We start from the raw sequence: 17,760 nt of genomic DNA on the forward strand, positions 1-17,760 counted from the left end.
GGTTAAGATTCTGCGCTTCCACTGTAGGGGGTGTGGGTTCGATCCCTGGTTGGGGAACTAAGATGCTGCACGCCTCCCCCTCCCCCACCAGAAGGCACTCTTTTTTTGCTAAGCTCAGATTTGGATTCAGAATCCTTCTCAACACATTGCTTTGGATAGCAACCACCCATGAATAGGACTGAGTGCATGAGATAAGTAGTATTTTCCAGCTCTGCCATAAATGAGTTTCCGTCATTGTCCCTGGTATTAGGTGATAGTATCTTACACTGAGGAAGGTTGCCTGGGGTTGACACTTTTGCTGGAACATTTTAGTAATTTTTGACATGAAGTCAAGGCATCTTCCACAGAGAAACCACAGTAATACCAAACTTCAGATTGCAGTTGATTAAAGCACAATCAGATATAGGTATTCAGCACTAATGTAGCCTTTGGAGTCAACTATACTTCAATAAAAAACAGATATTTCAACCAAAAAAAAAAAAGCTACTCAGCAACATCACTAAGTTTTTCTTTTGTTTTCTTGATGTGTCTATACCACCCCAAAACATTAATTATTCATCTGGATGTTCACTGATTAATTCAATGAACATGTACTGAGTCTCTTTGGATTAGGTATCTATTGCTGTCCAGCAAGTCATCCAGAAAACTCAGTGGCTTAAAACAACAATAATCATGTATTAGTGCTCAGGATTTTTGTGGGTTAGAAATCCTAGAATGGCTGGGTTGGCTGATTCTGACATATTAGAACCACAGTCACATATCCTTACTTTTGTATCGTGAGGTTGAACTTGGATGTTGGCTGGGGCTGAGGTTGTTTGAAGCTTGCCTGTGTCTGAAGGCTCACCTTTTATGGTTGTTCACCAAACGGCTGGCAAGTTAGTGCTGACAAGATGGTTCCTTTCCACATGGGCCTCTCCACAGGATTGCTGGGGTGTCCTCAGGTCACAGCGGGTGGCTTCCCCAGGCCAATAAGTGTAAGTGTCTGGGAATATTGAGTTTTTCATTTTGGGAAGTGAGGCAGTAAAGAGGACTTTGCACTGCTCCTGAGATGCTTTCCCCCCTGGTATTGCATGACCAGTTTGCTCTCTTCAGTTAAGCCTCTGATGAAATGTAACATCTTTGGGAAGATCTTTCTTCACTAACACCTATCGTGTTCTTTTGCCTTACCTAGCTATATTTTTCTTCATAGAGTTTATCACTGTATAATATAATATTGCATATTTATTTATCTTTCCCTCACTAGAATAAAAACTTCTCCAGGGTAGGGACCTCATATGTCCCTAGTGCTTAGAACAGTGTCTGGAAATGAGCAGGTGAGAATACGGGTTGTATAGTTAGACTTGGATCTAGACTCTGACTCTGCTCTTTATTAGACCTGTGGGCAAACTATTTAACTTCTGTACATGTCAATGTTTCCAGCAAAAGATAAGATTAAAAATACCCACCTCTTGGTGGTGTTATAGAGATTTTTAAACGACATGATGTATGTAATACTTAGCATTGTGCTCGTACACAGCAAGAATCTATAAAATGTTAGCGACTGCAATTATTGTTGATGTTGCTGTTACTGAGATGATAAACTCAAGCATAGAGTGAAAGGTCACTTGACAGGGATGTCACTGATATGGCTCAGTGGTTAGACCCATCAGCGCTTTTTCTCAGGCTATGCTCCTATGTTATTCCTCTTCTTAGTTTTGTTTTGTTTTGTTTTCCTTTCTTAAAGGTCCTGAACAGGCTGCAGAGTAAATATGGCTCCCTGTACAGAAGAGACAACGTTATCCTGAGTGGTACTCACACACACTCGGCTCCAGCAGGATATTTCCAGTACTCTACATTTGTGATTGCCAGTGGAGGATTTAGCAATCGAACTTTTGAGTACATGGTTGCTGGCATCATGAAGGTAGGCAAGGGACCCCAATGTTCTTTAGCATTGCTTACAGTGTTTTAGGAGTGGCGTCGTATGATACGGAGAGTCCCTATAGGATCTCCGTCTGAGCACAGTCTTAGCACCTACTTCCCTTTCTCCTTTTTGACTGCCTTGTAGCTTCTGGTTCTGAGCTGTGGGATGCTGGTCCTGAGGCGCTGATTGATTGGGAGAAGAGGGTTGTATGGCAGTAAGCCTCATATTGTCACCCAAAGACACAGAGAACATTTTGTATCTAACCCTTATAAATTATAGGGTCCCACATAGTCAGTTCTCTGCACAAAGTCACTTGAAAAGAAATCCACCAAGGAACTCTAAGTAATTACAAATAATTTCGAGCCTTCCTTGTATTTCCCAAAGAGCACAGAAGGGGATCCAATTTACACCACACACCCTCATTTCTCAAGTCCTCTAGACTGACGTGGGGCTCTGAACTGATACCCTCAAACTCTTCTCCCATTCCTGGTTTGGGTAGCTTTTACTACTCTCTCCTGTCTTCCAGGTAATTATTTTCTCTCATAGAATCCTTGCTAATGTTTTCTTCATTCCTTTGTCTCTCAGGTTTATCTCTCTCTACTTTTTCTCATAAAATTACCACCATCCGCCACCCCCAAATCCAGGGATCCATCTGGCAAAGGAAGAAATGTCTTTACAACAATGTTTTTCAAAGAGCAAATAACAGTCTATGAATGGCTTTATGAAATCAATTTTATAAAGTTGTGATAAGCTTTAAAAAAGGAACTAAAAGAGATTGGAAAATAACATAATGCATGACACACAGGGTATAGTTTGTATTGTGAACTTTTGTTTTAGGATACATATCTTGATGTGTATTGAGTTATGATGAAAAATATATCAATTACTATATTTCTCAGTCCAAAACGTTTGAAAAGCTCTGCCTTAGAGGGTGTGAGCAGGGGGATGGAGAGTTGTAAGGTCAAGTCTCCCATTTTGGCCATCTGAAATGGCAGACAGTTCCTGACTTGGCAGTCCTGAGACACTCAGGTCGTTCCCTATACACAGCATTTCCTCATCTCAACCCTGAAGGTCATGTCTGTTACCCCCAGAATGACACCAGCTTTGTGGTTCTCCAGCCTTCAACCCATAGCAGGGACAAGTTGGAGACAAAAGAAATTTTCCACAGGGCTCTTCTGTTTATATCAACTAAGTCTTAATGCCCACCAGGATTTGTAACTTTACAACTTTTTTTTTTTTTTAACGTATAGAGCATTGAGATAGCACATGCAAATATGAAACCAGGCAAAATCTTTATCAATAAAGGGAATGTGGATGGTGCACAGATCAATCGAAGCCCTTCTTCGTACCTTCGGAATCCACAGTCAGAGAGAGCAAGGTGAGGGTACGATTATCTAGATAAAATCATGTGTTTCCTTTAGGAACCAGCAACAAAATCTAAGAACAGGGTTGTAACTTGATGGGTATGGTGAGATCCTGAAAGGGTATTAAAGCTGAAATAATTTAAAAACATGCCGATAATCTAAGACAAGCAGAAATAAAAAGAGAATGCAGAAGCACAGACCAGCCTATGCACACGTCTTCCCCCTTTGCTGGTTGTGGGAGTCAGATGTGAATGTTTGAAGGACTCTGGGCTTTCAAAGAAGGCACAACTGTGGTCTCATCTTAGCTTTATCCCTTCCTAGTTGTGTAACCTTTAGAGATCCACTTAAATCTTAATTTAGGGGTTCTCTGCTTCTCATCTGGAAAATATAAAAATGTGCATAACATATATTTGTTCGACTAATGAATAACTCTTTCAAGACATAAGACATTATGCCAGCAAGACAAAACTGGCGTAATTGAATGGGACAACTAAGGAAGCCCATTATTTTTTAATTTTTTATGTGATGAACGAGGTTTGTGACAGAAGAGAAGTACTTGGCTACTATAGCAGAGTAAAATAATATCGCAGTTCAACTTGACCACTTGACATTTCATATTTGTCTCTATATTTTTTAAAAGATTTCAAAGGAGTTGATTTTTAGAAAATATAATCTGATTTCCCTTGAAAGGACATAAAAGAACCCTTTAAATTGTAGGTCAGGAATGCTTTTGATTTTGCACATTCCCTGCTATTTTTAAGAGATTTCACAAAAATTTAGTATGAGTAGATATTTCAAAGACAAAACCTTTTTTTAAGAAATAATATATGCTATATAATATTGCATATTTTACATAAAAATGTATATTTCATCTCCAGTTAGCTGACCTAATGCCCCTTTGCTCACAGTTGCAAATCATTTCTTTAGCTGAGAAATGAGATCCTGGATGCAGTTTGTAGAACTAAAGTGTCAGGGAGCCTTGCTTACTGAGAGTCATTTTGGTTTTGGTTTTTGTGTCAGCTTCTGGCTAAGGGGGTCATACATGAGGGCCAGGCTCTAACCTAGAACTCACTAAGTTCCTCTGTTTTGCTGACTAGGTATTCTTCAAATACAGACAAGGAAATGGTACTCTTGAAAATGGTAGATTTGAACGGAGACGACCTGGGTCTTATCAGGTACTCTATTTACTTAAAAAAAAAAATTTCTGTTTGAATGATTTTCCTTAATTACAGGGGGGAAAAAGAGACCAGAACAGTGACAGCAGAGGCTGAGAATAAGCTGAGTGGTTGAATCATATCTGGGGTCCAGCCATGGGCCCTCAGGCAACGTTCTCAGCATCCCAGGGCTTAGTTCCTCACCTGTAAAACGGGACTAATAAAAGGATTATGTGAATGAGGGATCTGGGTGAAGAAGTTTAGCATAGCGTCTGACATATAATAGATTCAGTAAATGCTAGTGGTTATCACTGTATCAAGATCTCATATGGTGGTAGACGATGATCTCTTGGAAATGAGAAAACAGTCTGACCAACCAGCAAGTGATTATGGGTTTGAGGTTATTTACCTGTGCTTTTCTGAAAGGATTAAGTCTAATGTAGGACAATGCCAATTAGTGATAAAAGCAGAACCGAGACCACCTAACGGAAGCAGATGAGGCAAAATTACATCTTGGCACAGATTTTAGCTCCATTTTATACGTAAGAAAACACATGAATTTTGTTTTCTTTGACAAGAAAGCATTTGCATTCATGTGTGATTTTGGTTGCTGCGATTGAACTGACTCAGGAATTGTCTGGGGGGGTAACAGTCTCAGACGCCTTGACCCGTGGACTTCCAAACTGACACAGAAATGTCCTAAGGAAGCGGATGATAGCACGTAGGTGCAAGAGTCAAATGGCTTGTGTTCATTCTGGGCTCTCATTCTTAGTGGCTGTGTGACTTTGGTCAAGTTACTTAACTGCTGTGTCTCAGTTTTCTTACTCTAAAATTGAGGGATAAAATGAGTCCTTAAATGTTGATAATAACCGTTCTTAAAGGTGGTAGGAGTCTTCCAGGAGATTATAAAATACCTAAGTAAAAGTTTCTATGTGAATAAAATTAAGTAAATTGAAAGTAATACGAGGTGAAGAAAAACATTGAAGACTGACCCACAGTTCAGATACTAGGGTTGGTCCTATAACTGGGCAGAGAACAGCATGGTGATAAGGAGTTTGGGTTTTAGCATTTAGGTTTTAGATATAGGTTTTAGGACTTGAATTCAAGCCCCAGCTCTGCCCCTTACTAGCCCTGTGGCCTGGGGAAAGTAATTTATCTACTTGCACCTCAAGTATTTTGTTTGAAAATGGGAATAATGATACCTCATGGGATTGTTTGAAGATTAAATGAGATAGTGCATACAAAACTCTAGTTCTATGCCTGGCATAAAAAGAGTTTAATAAATTTAGCTAAAAGGTAAGTCGTAGAATAACATTCTACCTCTTCTAAAAATGCCATTATTGGCATCTCAGAGTGCTTGAAACTCTTAGCATTGGTGTTACTTCTTTGGGGTTAAAGTGAGGTCACTAAAAATTCCCTGATAAAATAACCTTTATTATGTGGGTTGATATAATAGGACTCATTCTTTGTTTACAGTTAATTCATCTACTGATTAGTTGCCACCTAGCATTTAACTCAATAGGCTTTCTAAATGTCAGGCATGCAACTGTGTGCTTGGGGTATATTATTATGAATAAAGCATAGTCCCTATCTTAGTTTTATAGGCTAGTGGGGTGATCTGGGCAGGAGACGAGACAGACAGACAAATAATCATAACATAATCAGATGGCCATCAGTGCTGTCACCTGGGCGTAAATAAATGCTGTGGGAATTTGGAGGTGGTAGCACTGAGCTCTACCTGGGAGCATCGTGAAAGGCTTCAAAAAGGAAATGACACTGAACTGGACCTGAAGGAGCCATGGGAGTTCTCATGGAGCCATGAAAAAACTGCATTGTGAGGCCAGATTATGGGCTTAGGTCAAGGAGTGGCTGAGAGATGAATCTAGAAAGCTAACCTAGCTCTTGATTTTGGATCGCTTTAATGGGGAATTTGGTTAGGAGACAGGATAAGGACATGTATGTATGACTAGTTAGAGAATTCCCAATTTGTTAGGAGAAGAAAGTGCCTTTTCCCTTATAGTTTCTACTTAACTCTTGGCTGAATGACTGAGACCATTCATGATTTCCTTTTTTAAAATGTTATTTTATTTTAAAATTTATTTTTAATTTTATTGGATTATAGTTGATTTACAATGTTGTGTTAGTTTCAGGTGTACAGCAAAGTGATTCTGTTGTACATATACATATATTCGTTCCTTTATTTTTTTAACATCTTTATCGGAGTATAGTTGCTTTACAATGGTGTGTTAGTTTCTGCTGTATAACAAAGTGAATCAGCTATACATATACATATATCCCAATATCTCTTCCCTCTTGTGTCTCCCTCCCACTCTCCCTATCCCACCCGTCTAGCTGGTCACAAAGCACCGAGCTGATCTCCCTGTGCTATGTGACTGCTTCCCACTAGCTATCTATTTTACATTTGGTAGTGTATATATGTCCATGCCACTCTCTCACTTTGATTTAGTTTCTGAATCATTGAAGAATGCCAAGAGGACACTCAAAATGCTATTTTGGGGGCCAGATTCTCTTTGCTTCCTTGCATATAACTATATAACATATCTGGAAGTCCCAGGGTCAACTGTCAAGGTTATAACAATGCTTTTCCATCTGCTGTGCTTAACAGCCTGCAATAACTTTCTGTTGTTTCTATAGCCGCCGTATATTATCCTTGATGAAATTGCCCCTGCAATTGCCTCTTGTTGCATAGGGATAATTGCTCTTTGAATACAGTAAAAATGATCCAAAACATAAAGTCAAATCTGGGCTGCTGAGTAACTCAGCCACCATGTGTAGGTACCTGCTATTAGGCAGGATGCCAAGGTATGAGGAGTTTAGAAGCACAGAACCTCAGATTTGCAGAGCATGAAGATCATCGAAGTTTAAACTTCAGCTGAGGCCTGGAAAGCTGATGCGACCTGCCCAATGTCACAGGCAAGACTATTCTCTTCACCCTGAAAACCATGTTGAAGTTCATAATTTATTCCTTGCACTTTCATTGTTGTTTTCATTTCTTCATTCAACAAGTCTGCACCAGACACCTACTATGTGCCAGGAAGTGCTTTCCAGTCCTTGGAATGATGCATTTCCAGTAAATGGTCATAACGTCAGGAGTCAAATACCTGTGTCTGTGCTCCTTGAGTAAATCCTTTAAAATCTCTGAGACTCAGTTTCCACATTTCTCAAATGTAGATGTAACATCTCTCCACATAGAGATTATTATGCATTCATTCATTTATTAAATATTGTGGAAGATGTGTGTCATGAACTGAACTAGTACTATACAGATACACTGAGAAAAAAATTGGTTGTGGTTCTTATAGAACTTATAGTCTACTGGTGGAGACAAAAGGTAATCATATAGTCATACAAATGCAATGTATAATTATAATTGGGTTAACTGCTAAGCAAGGAGGGTATGAAGAGCTATCTTAAAGGGACTTGACCTGGTCAGGGAGATTGGGAAAGTCTTCCCTGAGGAAGAGACAATGGAACTGAAAACCAAAGGAAGGGTAAGAATTAACTGGCAAAGTGGGGGGTAAAAAAGAACATTTAACACAGATGGGAAAACATGTGCAAAAGTCCTGTGGCCTGTTTGAGGTGCTGATAGTTCTGTGTGGCTGGAGTGCGAGGACAGTGGGGCATGGTGTTGTGAATTAAATTCAGAGGTAGAGATTAGATGCCATGATAAAGATTTGGGTCTTTAAACAAAGGGGAATAGAAAATCACTGAAGTGTTTTCAGCTGGGGTTGGGAGTTGGGGGCTCTTGAAGGGTTAGGAAGAGTAGTGACTTGAGGGATGAAAGAATTATGTGCATGAAACTATTCCATAATCCATCAAGTCCTCTACAATTGTAAGGCCAACATTTGCCTCAGTTGATCTGTCTATAAGGAAAATATTTCTTTTTGACTGATACTACTGTATGAAAAAACAGTAAATGATTTTTCTCCAGACGTGGAGAACATGTTTGGGATGTTCTGTATTAAAGTATAAGCTGTGTGGCAGTCACAAAATTCACTTAGGGAGATTCTGGAAGGCACCTCAAAGAAGGAGTCTGTGGAGTGGAGTTCTGGGAGATCCTGATGTAGTAAGATGCTATGGAACGAAGAGACGATGAAGGGAGAAAACAAAACAGGTTTCAAATATCTGTACCAAGAGAAGAATCACAGGGGTAGGCAGATAATCTGAATGGAGGCTCTGGGAGTGGCAGCTGGAAACACTGATTCATTTCCTCAAGTGTGGTGCAGCCGGACAGGCTCTGTCTCACTTCTCTTCCCTTCTCCTATCTTTTCCCGTCTGCCAAGTTTCCTTTCTCAAGTTTGTAGGAGTGGCATGGACCCTCCTTTTTTGTTTTTTTCTCACCTCATTAACGCTTTAGGAGTCAGTATGGCACGGTTTCCTTCAGAGCTGGAAGGAAGGTCTGAGCAGGTTTTTGAATAATTTCTCTATTGTCTTCTGTTTTACACATTGCAAATCCTTTTATTTTTACAGAAAGGGGTTATCCTTTCAAGGCACATTTTCAGAAGACAACAAGGGGCAGTGATCTGTGCAACCTATTCGAATAATTTATGTACACACTTAGAAAAACCCAATTTATGAAATTAATTCATTTGAATGATACTGACTTATGGAACTCAGTTTGAGGGGTGTGTGTGTGTATAAATCTTCTCTATGATTTCTGACTATGACTTCTTGAATTATAATTTCTGTTTATCCTCTATGGCTCTCTATTCTCCCCCCTGCATTCTCTCCTCAGTGTACTTAACCCCACGCCGAGAGCAAATGTGGAAACCTAAGTGACTGCCTTTCACCAGCCATTCTTGACCTCTTTTCTGCATCTCGTCATCATGTCTTTATAAATACCTTCTCCATTAGCCTTCGCTCTGGTTTGTGAAGCCCCGCTCTGTTTCTACATCCTGAAATTCTCTTTCCTATTCTGCCTCTTCTATGTTGTTGTGAAGCTTGACGCTGTCTTCTTGCTCCAACTTTCCTACCAGCTTATTGGTGCTCTCCCTTTTCAGTGAAGTGTAGGCCTTGGTTATGTAGTGAGTATTCGTTCTGTGTCTAGTCCATGCCCATGTAAAGTGAAGGTGCTTAAAAAGGGCTTTCTGATGACGAGGGTGATGAGAGTTGACTGATAGCAGAGATTAATCATACTTGTTAATTTAAATTGTCCCAAGTTTAGAAACCAAAGCTGTAAAAGCCAGCTGTCATAACTGGCAGAAGACATTGGACTTACTTTCCAAAGTCAACCATGGTTAATATTCAGGTACATTTTCTTCTGCCTATTTTCCTATGTGGAATGTATGATAAGAAATAAACATGACTAAAAGGTCATTCTTTCAAGGTAGATGCTCTCTTAGTTTCATATACTATGGGTACTAGAAGATTTAAAATACTATAAAAAATATTAACAATGTTATCTCCATGTATCTGAAGTGCTTTTTGTTTTTGTAGTGATTCTCTTTATACCTAATAATACATTTTTTGTCTCAAAAATCTATGTATTTTCAGTTAATATAGCTAACTCAGCTCTCTGTAGGTTAGAATATGCCATGTATATTTTTTCTATCATTTTCTTTCAACTCTTATTTGTTCTTACATTTTAGAAGTGTCTGTTATGAATATCATATAGCTTTATTTATTTGTTTTTTACTCTGATAATCTTCATCTTTTAATGAGTGAATTTAGTTTATTTTTATGAATTATGATTATTATGTATCTGGACTTGTCTATATCTCTTCACTTTGCTACTTATCTCACTTTTTCAGTGCTTTTTATTCCTTTTGGGATTGATAGACTAAAACAAATCTTTAAATGGAAAATTATAGTTTCCAAAGATGATGGCAACAATAGCTCTTATCTTATGTATTCTATACAAAGTGACCTTGCCAGTCCCCTTCAAGAGTGGAGATTTTTCCAGCCCTTGAAACTTGGCCAGCCCCGGGACCACTTTGATTAATAAAAGATGAGAGAAGTGACACTATGCCAGTGCTGGCAAAGTTGTTTTTTAATAGACTTTATTCTTTAGAGCAGTTTTAGATTCACAGCAAAATTAAAGTACAGAGATTTCCCATATACACCTGCCCCCAAACATGCACAGCCTCCCTCATTATTAACACCTCCCACCAGAGTGGTACATTTGTTACCATCCAAGAACCTACGTTGACAGGTCATTTTCACCCAGAGTCCATAATTTACATTAGAGTTCACTCTTGGTGTTGTACAGTTGTTTTTAAAACATCTTCCTTTTGTTCATGTATTTCCTAAAATTTCTAAGGTGAACAAAAATAAAAATTTAAAATCATCTGGTAGTCCTGGGCCTCAATAACTTCTAATATTTTGTTATATAGCCTTTCAGACCTTTACCTAATCATGTTTATTTTTCTTTAGTTTTTGAAAATGACACTTTATTGTATATACAATTTGGCAACTTTTTCATTTAGAATTACCTTATGAATACCTTTCAGTGCTATGTAGTAGTTTTAATTTTTATTTTATTATTATTTTTTTAACATCTTTATTGGAGTATAATTGCTTTACAATGGTGTGTTAGTTTCTGCTTTATAAAAAAGTGAATCAGCTATACATATACATATATCCCCATATCTCTTCCAACTTGCGTCTCCCTCCCTATCCCACCCCTCTAGGCGGTCACAAAGCACCAAGCTGATCTCCCTGTGCTATGCAGCTGCTTCCCACTAGCTATCTATTTTACATTTGGTAGTGTATATATATCCATACCACTCACTCACTTCGTCCCAGCTTACCCTTCCCCCTCCCCGTGTCCTCAAGTCCATTCTCTACATCTGTGTCCTTATTCCTGTCCCGCCCCTAGGTTCTTCAGAACAATTTTTTGTAGATTCCATATATATGTGTTAGCATACAGTATTTGTTTTTCTCTTTCTGACTTACTTCATTCTGTATGACAGATTCTAGGTCCATCCATCTCACTACAAATAACTCAATTTCATTTCTTTTTATGGCTGAGTATAGACATTTCTCCAAAGAAGATATACAGGTTGCCAACAAACACATGAAAGAATGCTCAACATCATTAATCATTAGAGAAATGCAAATCAAAACTACAATGAGGTATCACCTCCCACTGGTCAGAATGGCCATCATCAAAAACTCTACAAACAATAAATGCTGGAGAGGGTGTGGAGAAGAGGGAACCCTCTTGCACTGTTGGTGGGAATGTAAATTGATGCAGCTACTATGGGGAAGAGTATGGAGGTTCCTTAAAAAACTAAAAACAGAACTACTATACGACCCAGCAATCCCACTACTGTGCATATACCCTGAGAAAACCATAATTCAAAAGGGTCATGTACCACAATATTCATTGCAGCTCTATTTACAATAGCCAGGACATGGAAGCAACCTAAGTGTCCATAGACAGATGAATGGGTAAAGAAGATGTGGCATATATATGCAGGGGAATATTACTCAGCCATAAAAAATGTAGTATTTTTTAAATCACCATTTTAAAATTGTTGTATAGTGTTCCATTATATGTATGAAAATGTACCAAATAAATCACCAATCATCTGACATTTCAGTTTATAGCTTTTTTCTATCATGAAGTACACTGTGATAAGCATTCATGAGCACATATCTTGTATATATTGCCAATGATTTCCCTAAGCTAAATTCCTAGAAGTGGGGTTGCTGAGCCAATAGAGGGATATTAATTATTACAGCTTTTCTCATAATTTGCCAAATGGTCCTCTGGAAAACTTGCTGGTTTACACTGCTTCTACCCAGGCATGAATGGAGTGTTGTTTCCTGTGCTCTTGCCAATTTTGGTTTTAACATGCTTTATGAATGTTAAGTAATAGACCCAAAAAAGCCAAATCATTCTTGTTTTCCTTTCAATTTCTTCAGTTCCTGGGTAGTTAGGCTGAATTTAAAAAACTATTCTTATTGGCTACTTCTTGTTTTACTTCTGTTGATTGCTTAATCATACTATTTGGGATGCAAGAATTTTGATTGCAGTAACTTAATGAACTTAATGGAATCCGCCCAAACCAGATATCTCTCCAGTAACATTATTGAGAGGGTATTTTTGTTTTTTTTTTTCATCCAGGACTTTTGAAGATAACAAAATGAGTAGTTGAGAATGGACATCTCTTCTCTTGAGCAGAGATGGTAGAAAGGTTCTCCAGGATGCTGGCCACCAAGTTTACCTGTAACTTTAGAAGGGGTCCTCTGGCTACAGCCCATTGTTCTTTAATCTGAGTAGTCTGGTCTGGAGTCATTGCTTCTGCTTGTTTCAAATTCAGATTGCCCTTTGGGTAAAATTCCGGGCCTAATAACCCTTACAGTATAACACGATGCAACACCCTTTGCTTTCCTTTTCCCAATAGTCTGTAGTGGGATGAGGCCAGGAGGATGGTAAGGCAGGTGAAAAAGTGGTGTGTTAATTCAGTGTTAAGAGGTGTTCATTAATGCCAGGGGATGCAATAGACCATGAAATTCCAGTGGCTTAACACATTAAAGATCTTAATGTGCACATTTCCCACTCATGCAAAGTCTAATCAAAATTGGGTGGTCCTAGGGCTTCCCTGGTGGCGCAGTGGTTGAGAGTCCGCCTGCCGATGCAGGGGACACGGGTTCGTGCCCCGGTGCGGGAAGATCCCACATGCCGCCGAGCGGTTGGGCCCGTGAGCCATGGCCGTTGAGCCTGCGCGTCCGGAGCCTGTACTTCGCAACGGGAGAGGCCACAACAGTGAGAGGCCCGCGTACCGCAAAAAAAAAAAAAAAAAAAAATTGGGGGGCTGTTCTCCAGCCTGTACTTCGCAACGGGAGAGGCCACAACAGTGAGAGGCCCGCGTACCGCAAAAAAAAAAAAAAAATTGGGTGGTCCTTCTTCACATATGTTATTGGTCAGATTCACATGCCCCACCCTGCCAGAGGGACTGGGAAGGAGAGGACACGTTGGTATTTTGTAAGCCCTCAAGTCTCTGCCACAAGAGGGCAGCGTTTCCTCATTTAATTATTTAAAGCTCATATTATATGGGGTGAATATACGTGTGTTGAATACACACATGCACACACATCACATATTTTAATATTGTGTTTACTTTATGAAACACGCATATACACAGGGCTTTGGATATCTTTTTCCCTTATAGTCATCATCACCACCAGCTGCAACAGTATCAAAATCAGCATCAACATTATCATAGTGATGATTCCATTCTTAGCACAAAATAGTCTTTGTGCTAAGCACTTCAGATGTTTTTGTTCCTTTAATTGTCAAATGCCATGAGGTAGATAATACTATTAACATTATGTTACAGATATGAATACCGAGTTTCAAATAAGTTAAGTAACTTGTGTCTGATTCCAGAGCTCTTAGCCACTAAGACATATGGCCTCTATATTAGTTTCTTAGGGTTTCCATAACAAAGCACTACAGAGTGGCTGGCTTAAAACAGCAGAAATTTATTCTCTTACAGGTCGAGAGGCCGGAAGTCTGAAATCAGGGTGTTGGCAGGCTTTGTTCCTTCTGGATGCTCTGAGGGAAAATCAGTTCCATGCCTTCCTCTTAGCTTCTGGTGGCTGCCAGCAGTCCTTGGCTTGTAGATACATCACTCCGATCTCTGTCTTCATGTTCACATTGCCTACATCTCTATCTCTGGGTGTCTCTCTGTCCCTTTCCGCTTGTTATGAGTTGCTGGATTTTAGACCCAACCTAAGCCAGTATCATTTCACTTGATCTTTACCTCGTTTACACTCTAAAGACCATGTCTAAATAAGGTCCCATTCTGAGGTTCTGGTAGATGTGAATTTTGGGGGGGGGGGGACACTATTGAATCCACTACAGCATCTTCTATTGTATTTGTCCAAAGGGCTCCCATGTTATTACACATCTTCATGAACACTACCTTTGAATGGAGGTACAATATTCTCTTCCCCTATTTGTGGGCACTTAGGTTGGAGATGGCTACACCTAGCACATAGGACTTGGTGCACAGCACACAAAGGCGCTCCCTTCTCTGGGCTGACTAAGGTGCCTTGTTCGGGGAGCTGAGAGGGGGCTGGATTTCAGCCTCCACTTACCCCTTTGCCAGTCACCTTTGTGCAGAGCATGACCTCCATATGAACAGGGCGGCTCAGGTCTGAGAGAATGGGACCTGGGACGGGTTGTTACTGTTTTAGAATATTTAAGAAGCTCAATTCTGCATTTGGCTTTTCTGCTTCAGAATAGGAAGTACACAATGTCTGAATTGAAAGAGACACTAGAAAATGTCTCAGTTACACAGGAGAGAATAATTATACTATTCTGTATTAATTCGCTGTTTATTGATTCACAAAGCATAGTTGAAATTTATTTTTCAGTCTTAGGAAACAGGGATCTAGAAATTTTAGCTAACTTTGCTCCTTATAATGATAAGATCTCAAATCTCTTGACTTTCCTCAGCACCTTGATTGCATCATGCTGACTCAAGTAGAGCCCTGCCCTCGCTGTGACATAATCATTATTTTTAAAAGTTTATTGTGAAAGACATAGTCATCCTTTTATGTCTATATTCTAACTTCTTTTGAAACTACCTAAACCTTTCTTCCTCTCTCTTGAACTTTGTTTTGATGAATACTTTTCGACCAGATAAAATAAACTGTAAGTAAGCATTCTTAAATTAAAATGACCACTTTTCTGCCTATCTTTATAAATATTCATCTCTTACCAAAGTACTTTGGTTGCTGTGACAAACCTGATACTTTTATAGCATATATTTTAAAGGGCAGAGAAGGAAAAACAGTATCTTCTTATTCTGAAATGCAAATAACTTTTTTGAATACATTTTTTTTCAGGTTTGTAAAGAAAAAATTCAATTAATTTTCTATGGTCTAAAATAAATGAAAATAAATAAATAAGAATTCAAGCCTATAGTCTAATTATAGACCAAAATTCTTAGCATTTGCTTTCGCCCAGGTATTATTGTGGTTCCTTGATGGTAGAGAACACACCTGATTCCTCTCTATGTTCCTTGGGGTTTAACATAAGGCCAACCACATACTTGGTTACTAATACATTCATATTGATTGAATGAATGGAGCAACCTCCATCTCTCCTTGCCCTCATCCATTCTGCTCTGGTCATGCTGATTATCCAGTCTCTGAACACACTGCACTCCTTCCCATCTCCATACCTTTGCTACAAATGTCTTTTCTCCAGTCATCCCCTTGCCAAGTTCCTACTCATCGTTGTTGTTTTTTTTTTTAATCTTTATTGGAGTATAATTGCTTCACAATGCTGTGTTAGCCTCTGTTGTACAACTAAGTGAAACAGCCATATGTATACATATATCCCCATGTCCCCTCCCTCTTGACTTATTCATCTTTTAAGACCCAGCTCAAATGTCACATCGTCTGTGAAGCATTTTTCAAGGGTGAGATGATGCCTCGTGCATCTCTTTGTCCCCAGTGTCTGGCACAAAGTCAGAGTTAACTAAATGTATATTGAATGAGCGATTGAATGAACAGAGCCCGCATCCCATAGCAGATAAGAACATAGGCTTATGGTCTGACAAACCTAGATTCATAGTCCTGCTTCTTGATTTACAACTCTGTGACCTTGGTCATGTTACTTCATCAGTCTGAGCCTTTGTTTCCTTGGTTTGAAATGAGGATAAGGAAAGCATCTGACTCAAAGGGTTCTTGTGAGAATAAAATGAGAACCTATATATAAAGTTTTTCACCCAATAAGTACTAAATGATAGTCTAACATTGATAGAATTGTTCTGTGGGTTTCCTTTGATTGCACTGGAGAGGTTGCATCTGGCTGACCTCAGTGTGACCATGTTGGAAATATTTTGGTTGGAGAGCCTTGGAACTGTCATGGCCACCACCTCATTTTCCTTCCAAACTAAATGGAATAAAACTACAAAAAAGCAGATTTCAACTGACTGGAAAATACTAGTTGACTAGAATATCCCTTGGCACTTGAGTCTTAGGAGAAAGAGAAAAACCACAAAAAAGAAACGAATATAAGGGTTTTAAAACATATAGAAACCTTGCAAGTAACTTCTAGGGAATGACCTTAGAACTGCCTTCAATCCAAACTTCTGTACCTTTGCACAGTGGCCCATACACACCTTGGGGGCTGAATGCAGCCTGTAGACTGGTGATTTGGTCTAACACTATTAAAAAAAAAATTGAAATGGATGAAGGCAGTCAAAAAGTACTACAAACTTCCACGTATAAGTACTAGGGATATAATGTACAACATGAAAAATGTAATCAGTACTGCTATATATTATATATGAAAGCTCTTGAGTAAATCTTAAGAGTTCTTATCACAAAAACTTTTTTCTTTAATTTTGTATCTGTATGAGATGATGGATGTTCACTAAACGTATTGTGATAATCATTTCACGATGTACATAAGTCAAATCACGCTGTACACCTTAAACTTACACAGTGCTGTATGTCAGTTATCTCAATAAAATTGGAAGGAAAAATTTTTCAATGGATGTCAGCATAACAAAAAACAATTATGGAAAATTTCAAATATATGCCAGTTTAGAGTGATTAGTCTAATGAATCTCCATGGAACCATTATCCAGCTTCAATAATTAGCAGTCCTCTGCCATTCTGTTTCATCCCTCCTTTCCTTTTTGTTTGTTTGTTTTGCTAGAGTATTTAAAAGCAAAAATACCAGGTATCATTTTATTCATGAATATTTCAGTGTGTATCTCTACCAGATAAAAACTTAGACAAATATAACTACAGTCCATTATCACAATCAACAAAATTAAAAATAATTTCTTAATATGATCTAAAACCTAGTCTGTGTTCAGTTTTCCCTGATTGTATCAACAGTCTTTTTCCAGTTGTTTTGAGTCAGAATCCAAACACAGTCCACAAACTACATTTGTTGGCTTGGTGTCTTAAGTCTCTTAACTTGTAACCATTCTTCTCCTTGGTTTCCATGCCATTTACTTCTTTAAATAGAATTTTTAAATCGATACATTTTCCCAAAACCATGGATTTGTGGAAGATCTGGCAGCACTGGCTTATGCTCCCATCAGGCAGCATTTGGCCGCAGTAGAGGCGGTGGTCCTTAGACTATGCAAGTTTCTCTGCAATTCACAGTCCCTATTGTACCAACCAGATTAACTCCTATGTTGCCTACCCAGCCCCCGTGGGTGTTGTGCTGGCTACCTCTGACCTACATATTACATCTGTTGGGTAATGAGAACTGAATACTGAATGATGACTTGAAGCCCGTAAACATCCCTAGTCATTAAGTCAGTGTTCAGTTTTGTGTACCATATTGCTTAGGTAGAAATGTTTTTTTTTTTACTTTTTTTTTTTTTTTTTTTTTTTT

General features: G+C 38.8%; 1 protein-coding gene across 1 annotated transcript in view; it reads left to right on the forward strand.

Annotated features, from left to right (window-relative positions):
- Positions 1-17,760, forward strand: part of ASAH2 (N-acylsphingosine amidohydrolase 2) — an 80,328-nt gene that overhangs the window by 14,178 nt on the left and 48,390 nt on the right. The window contains exons 6-8 of the mRNA XM_024744842.1: positions 1,724-1,900; positions 3,151-3,278; positions 4,362-4,439. Coding sequence (XP_024600610.1) covers positions 1,724-1,900; positions 3,151-3,278; positions 4,362-4,439 — 383 coding nt within the window. The remainder of the gene's footprint in view (positions 1-1,723; positions 1,901-3,150; positions 3,279-4,361; positions 4,440-17,760) is intronic.

The sequence above is a fragment of the Neophocaena asiaeorientalis genome, unplaced genomic scaffold, assembly GCF_003031525.2.
Source record: "Neophocaena asiaeorientalis asiaeorientalis breed wild unplaced genomic scaffold, Neophocaena_asiaeorientalis_V1.1 scaffold131, whole genome shotgun sequence".
Classification (NCBI taxonomy): Eukaryota; Metazoa; Chordata; class Mammalia; order Artiodactyla; family Phocoenidae; genus Neophocaena; species Neophocaena asiaeorientalis.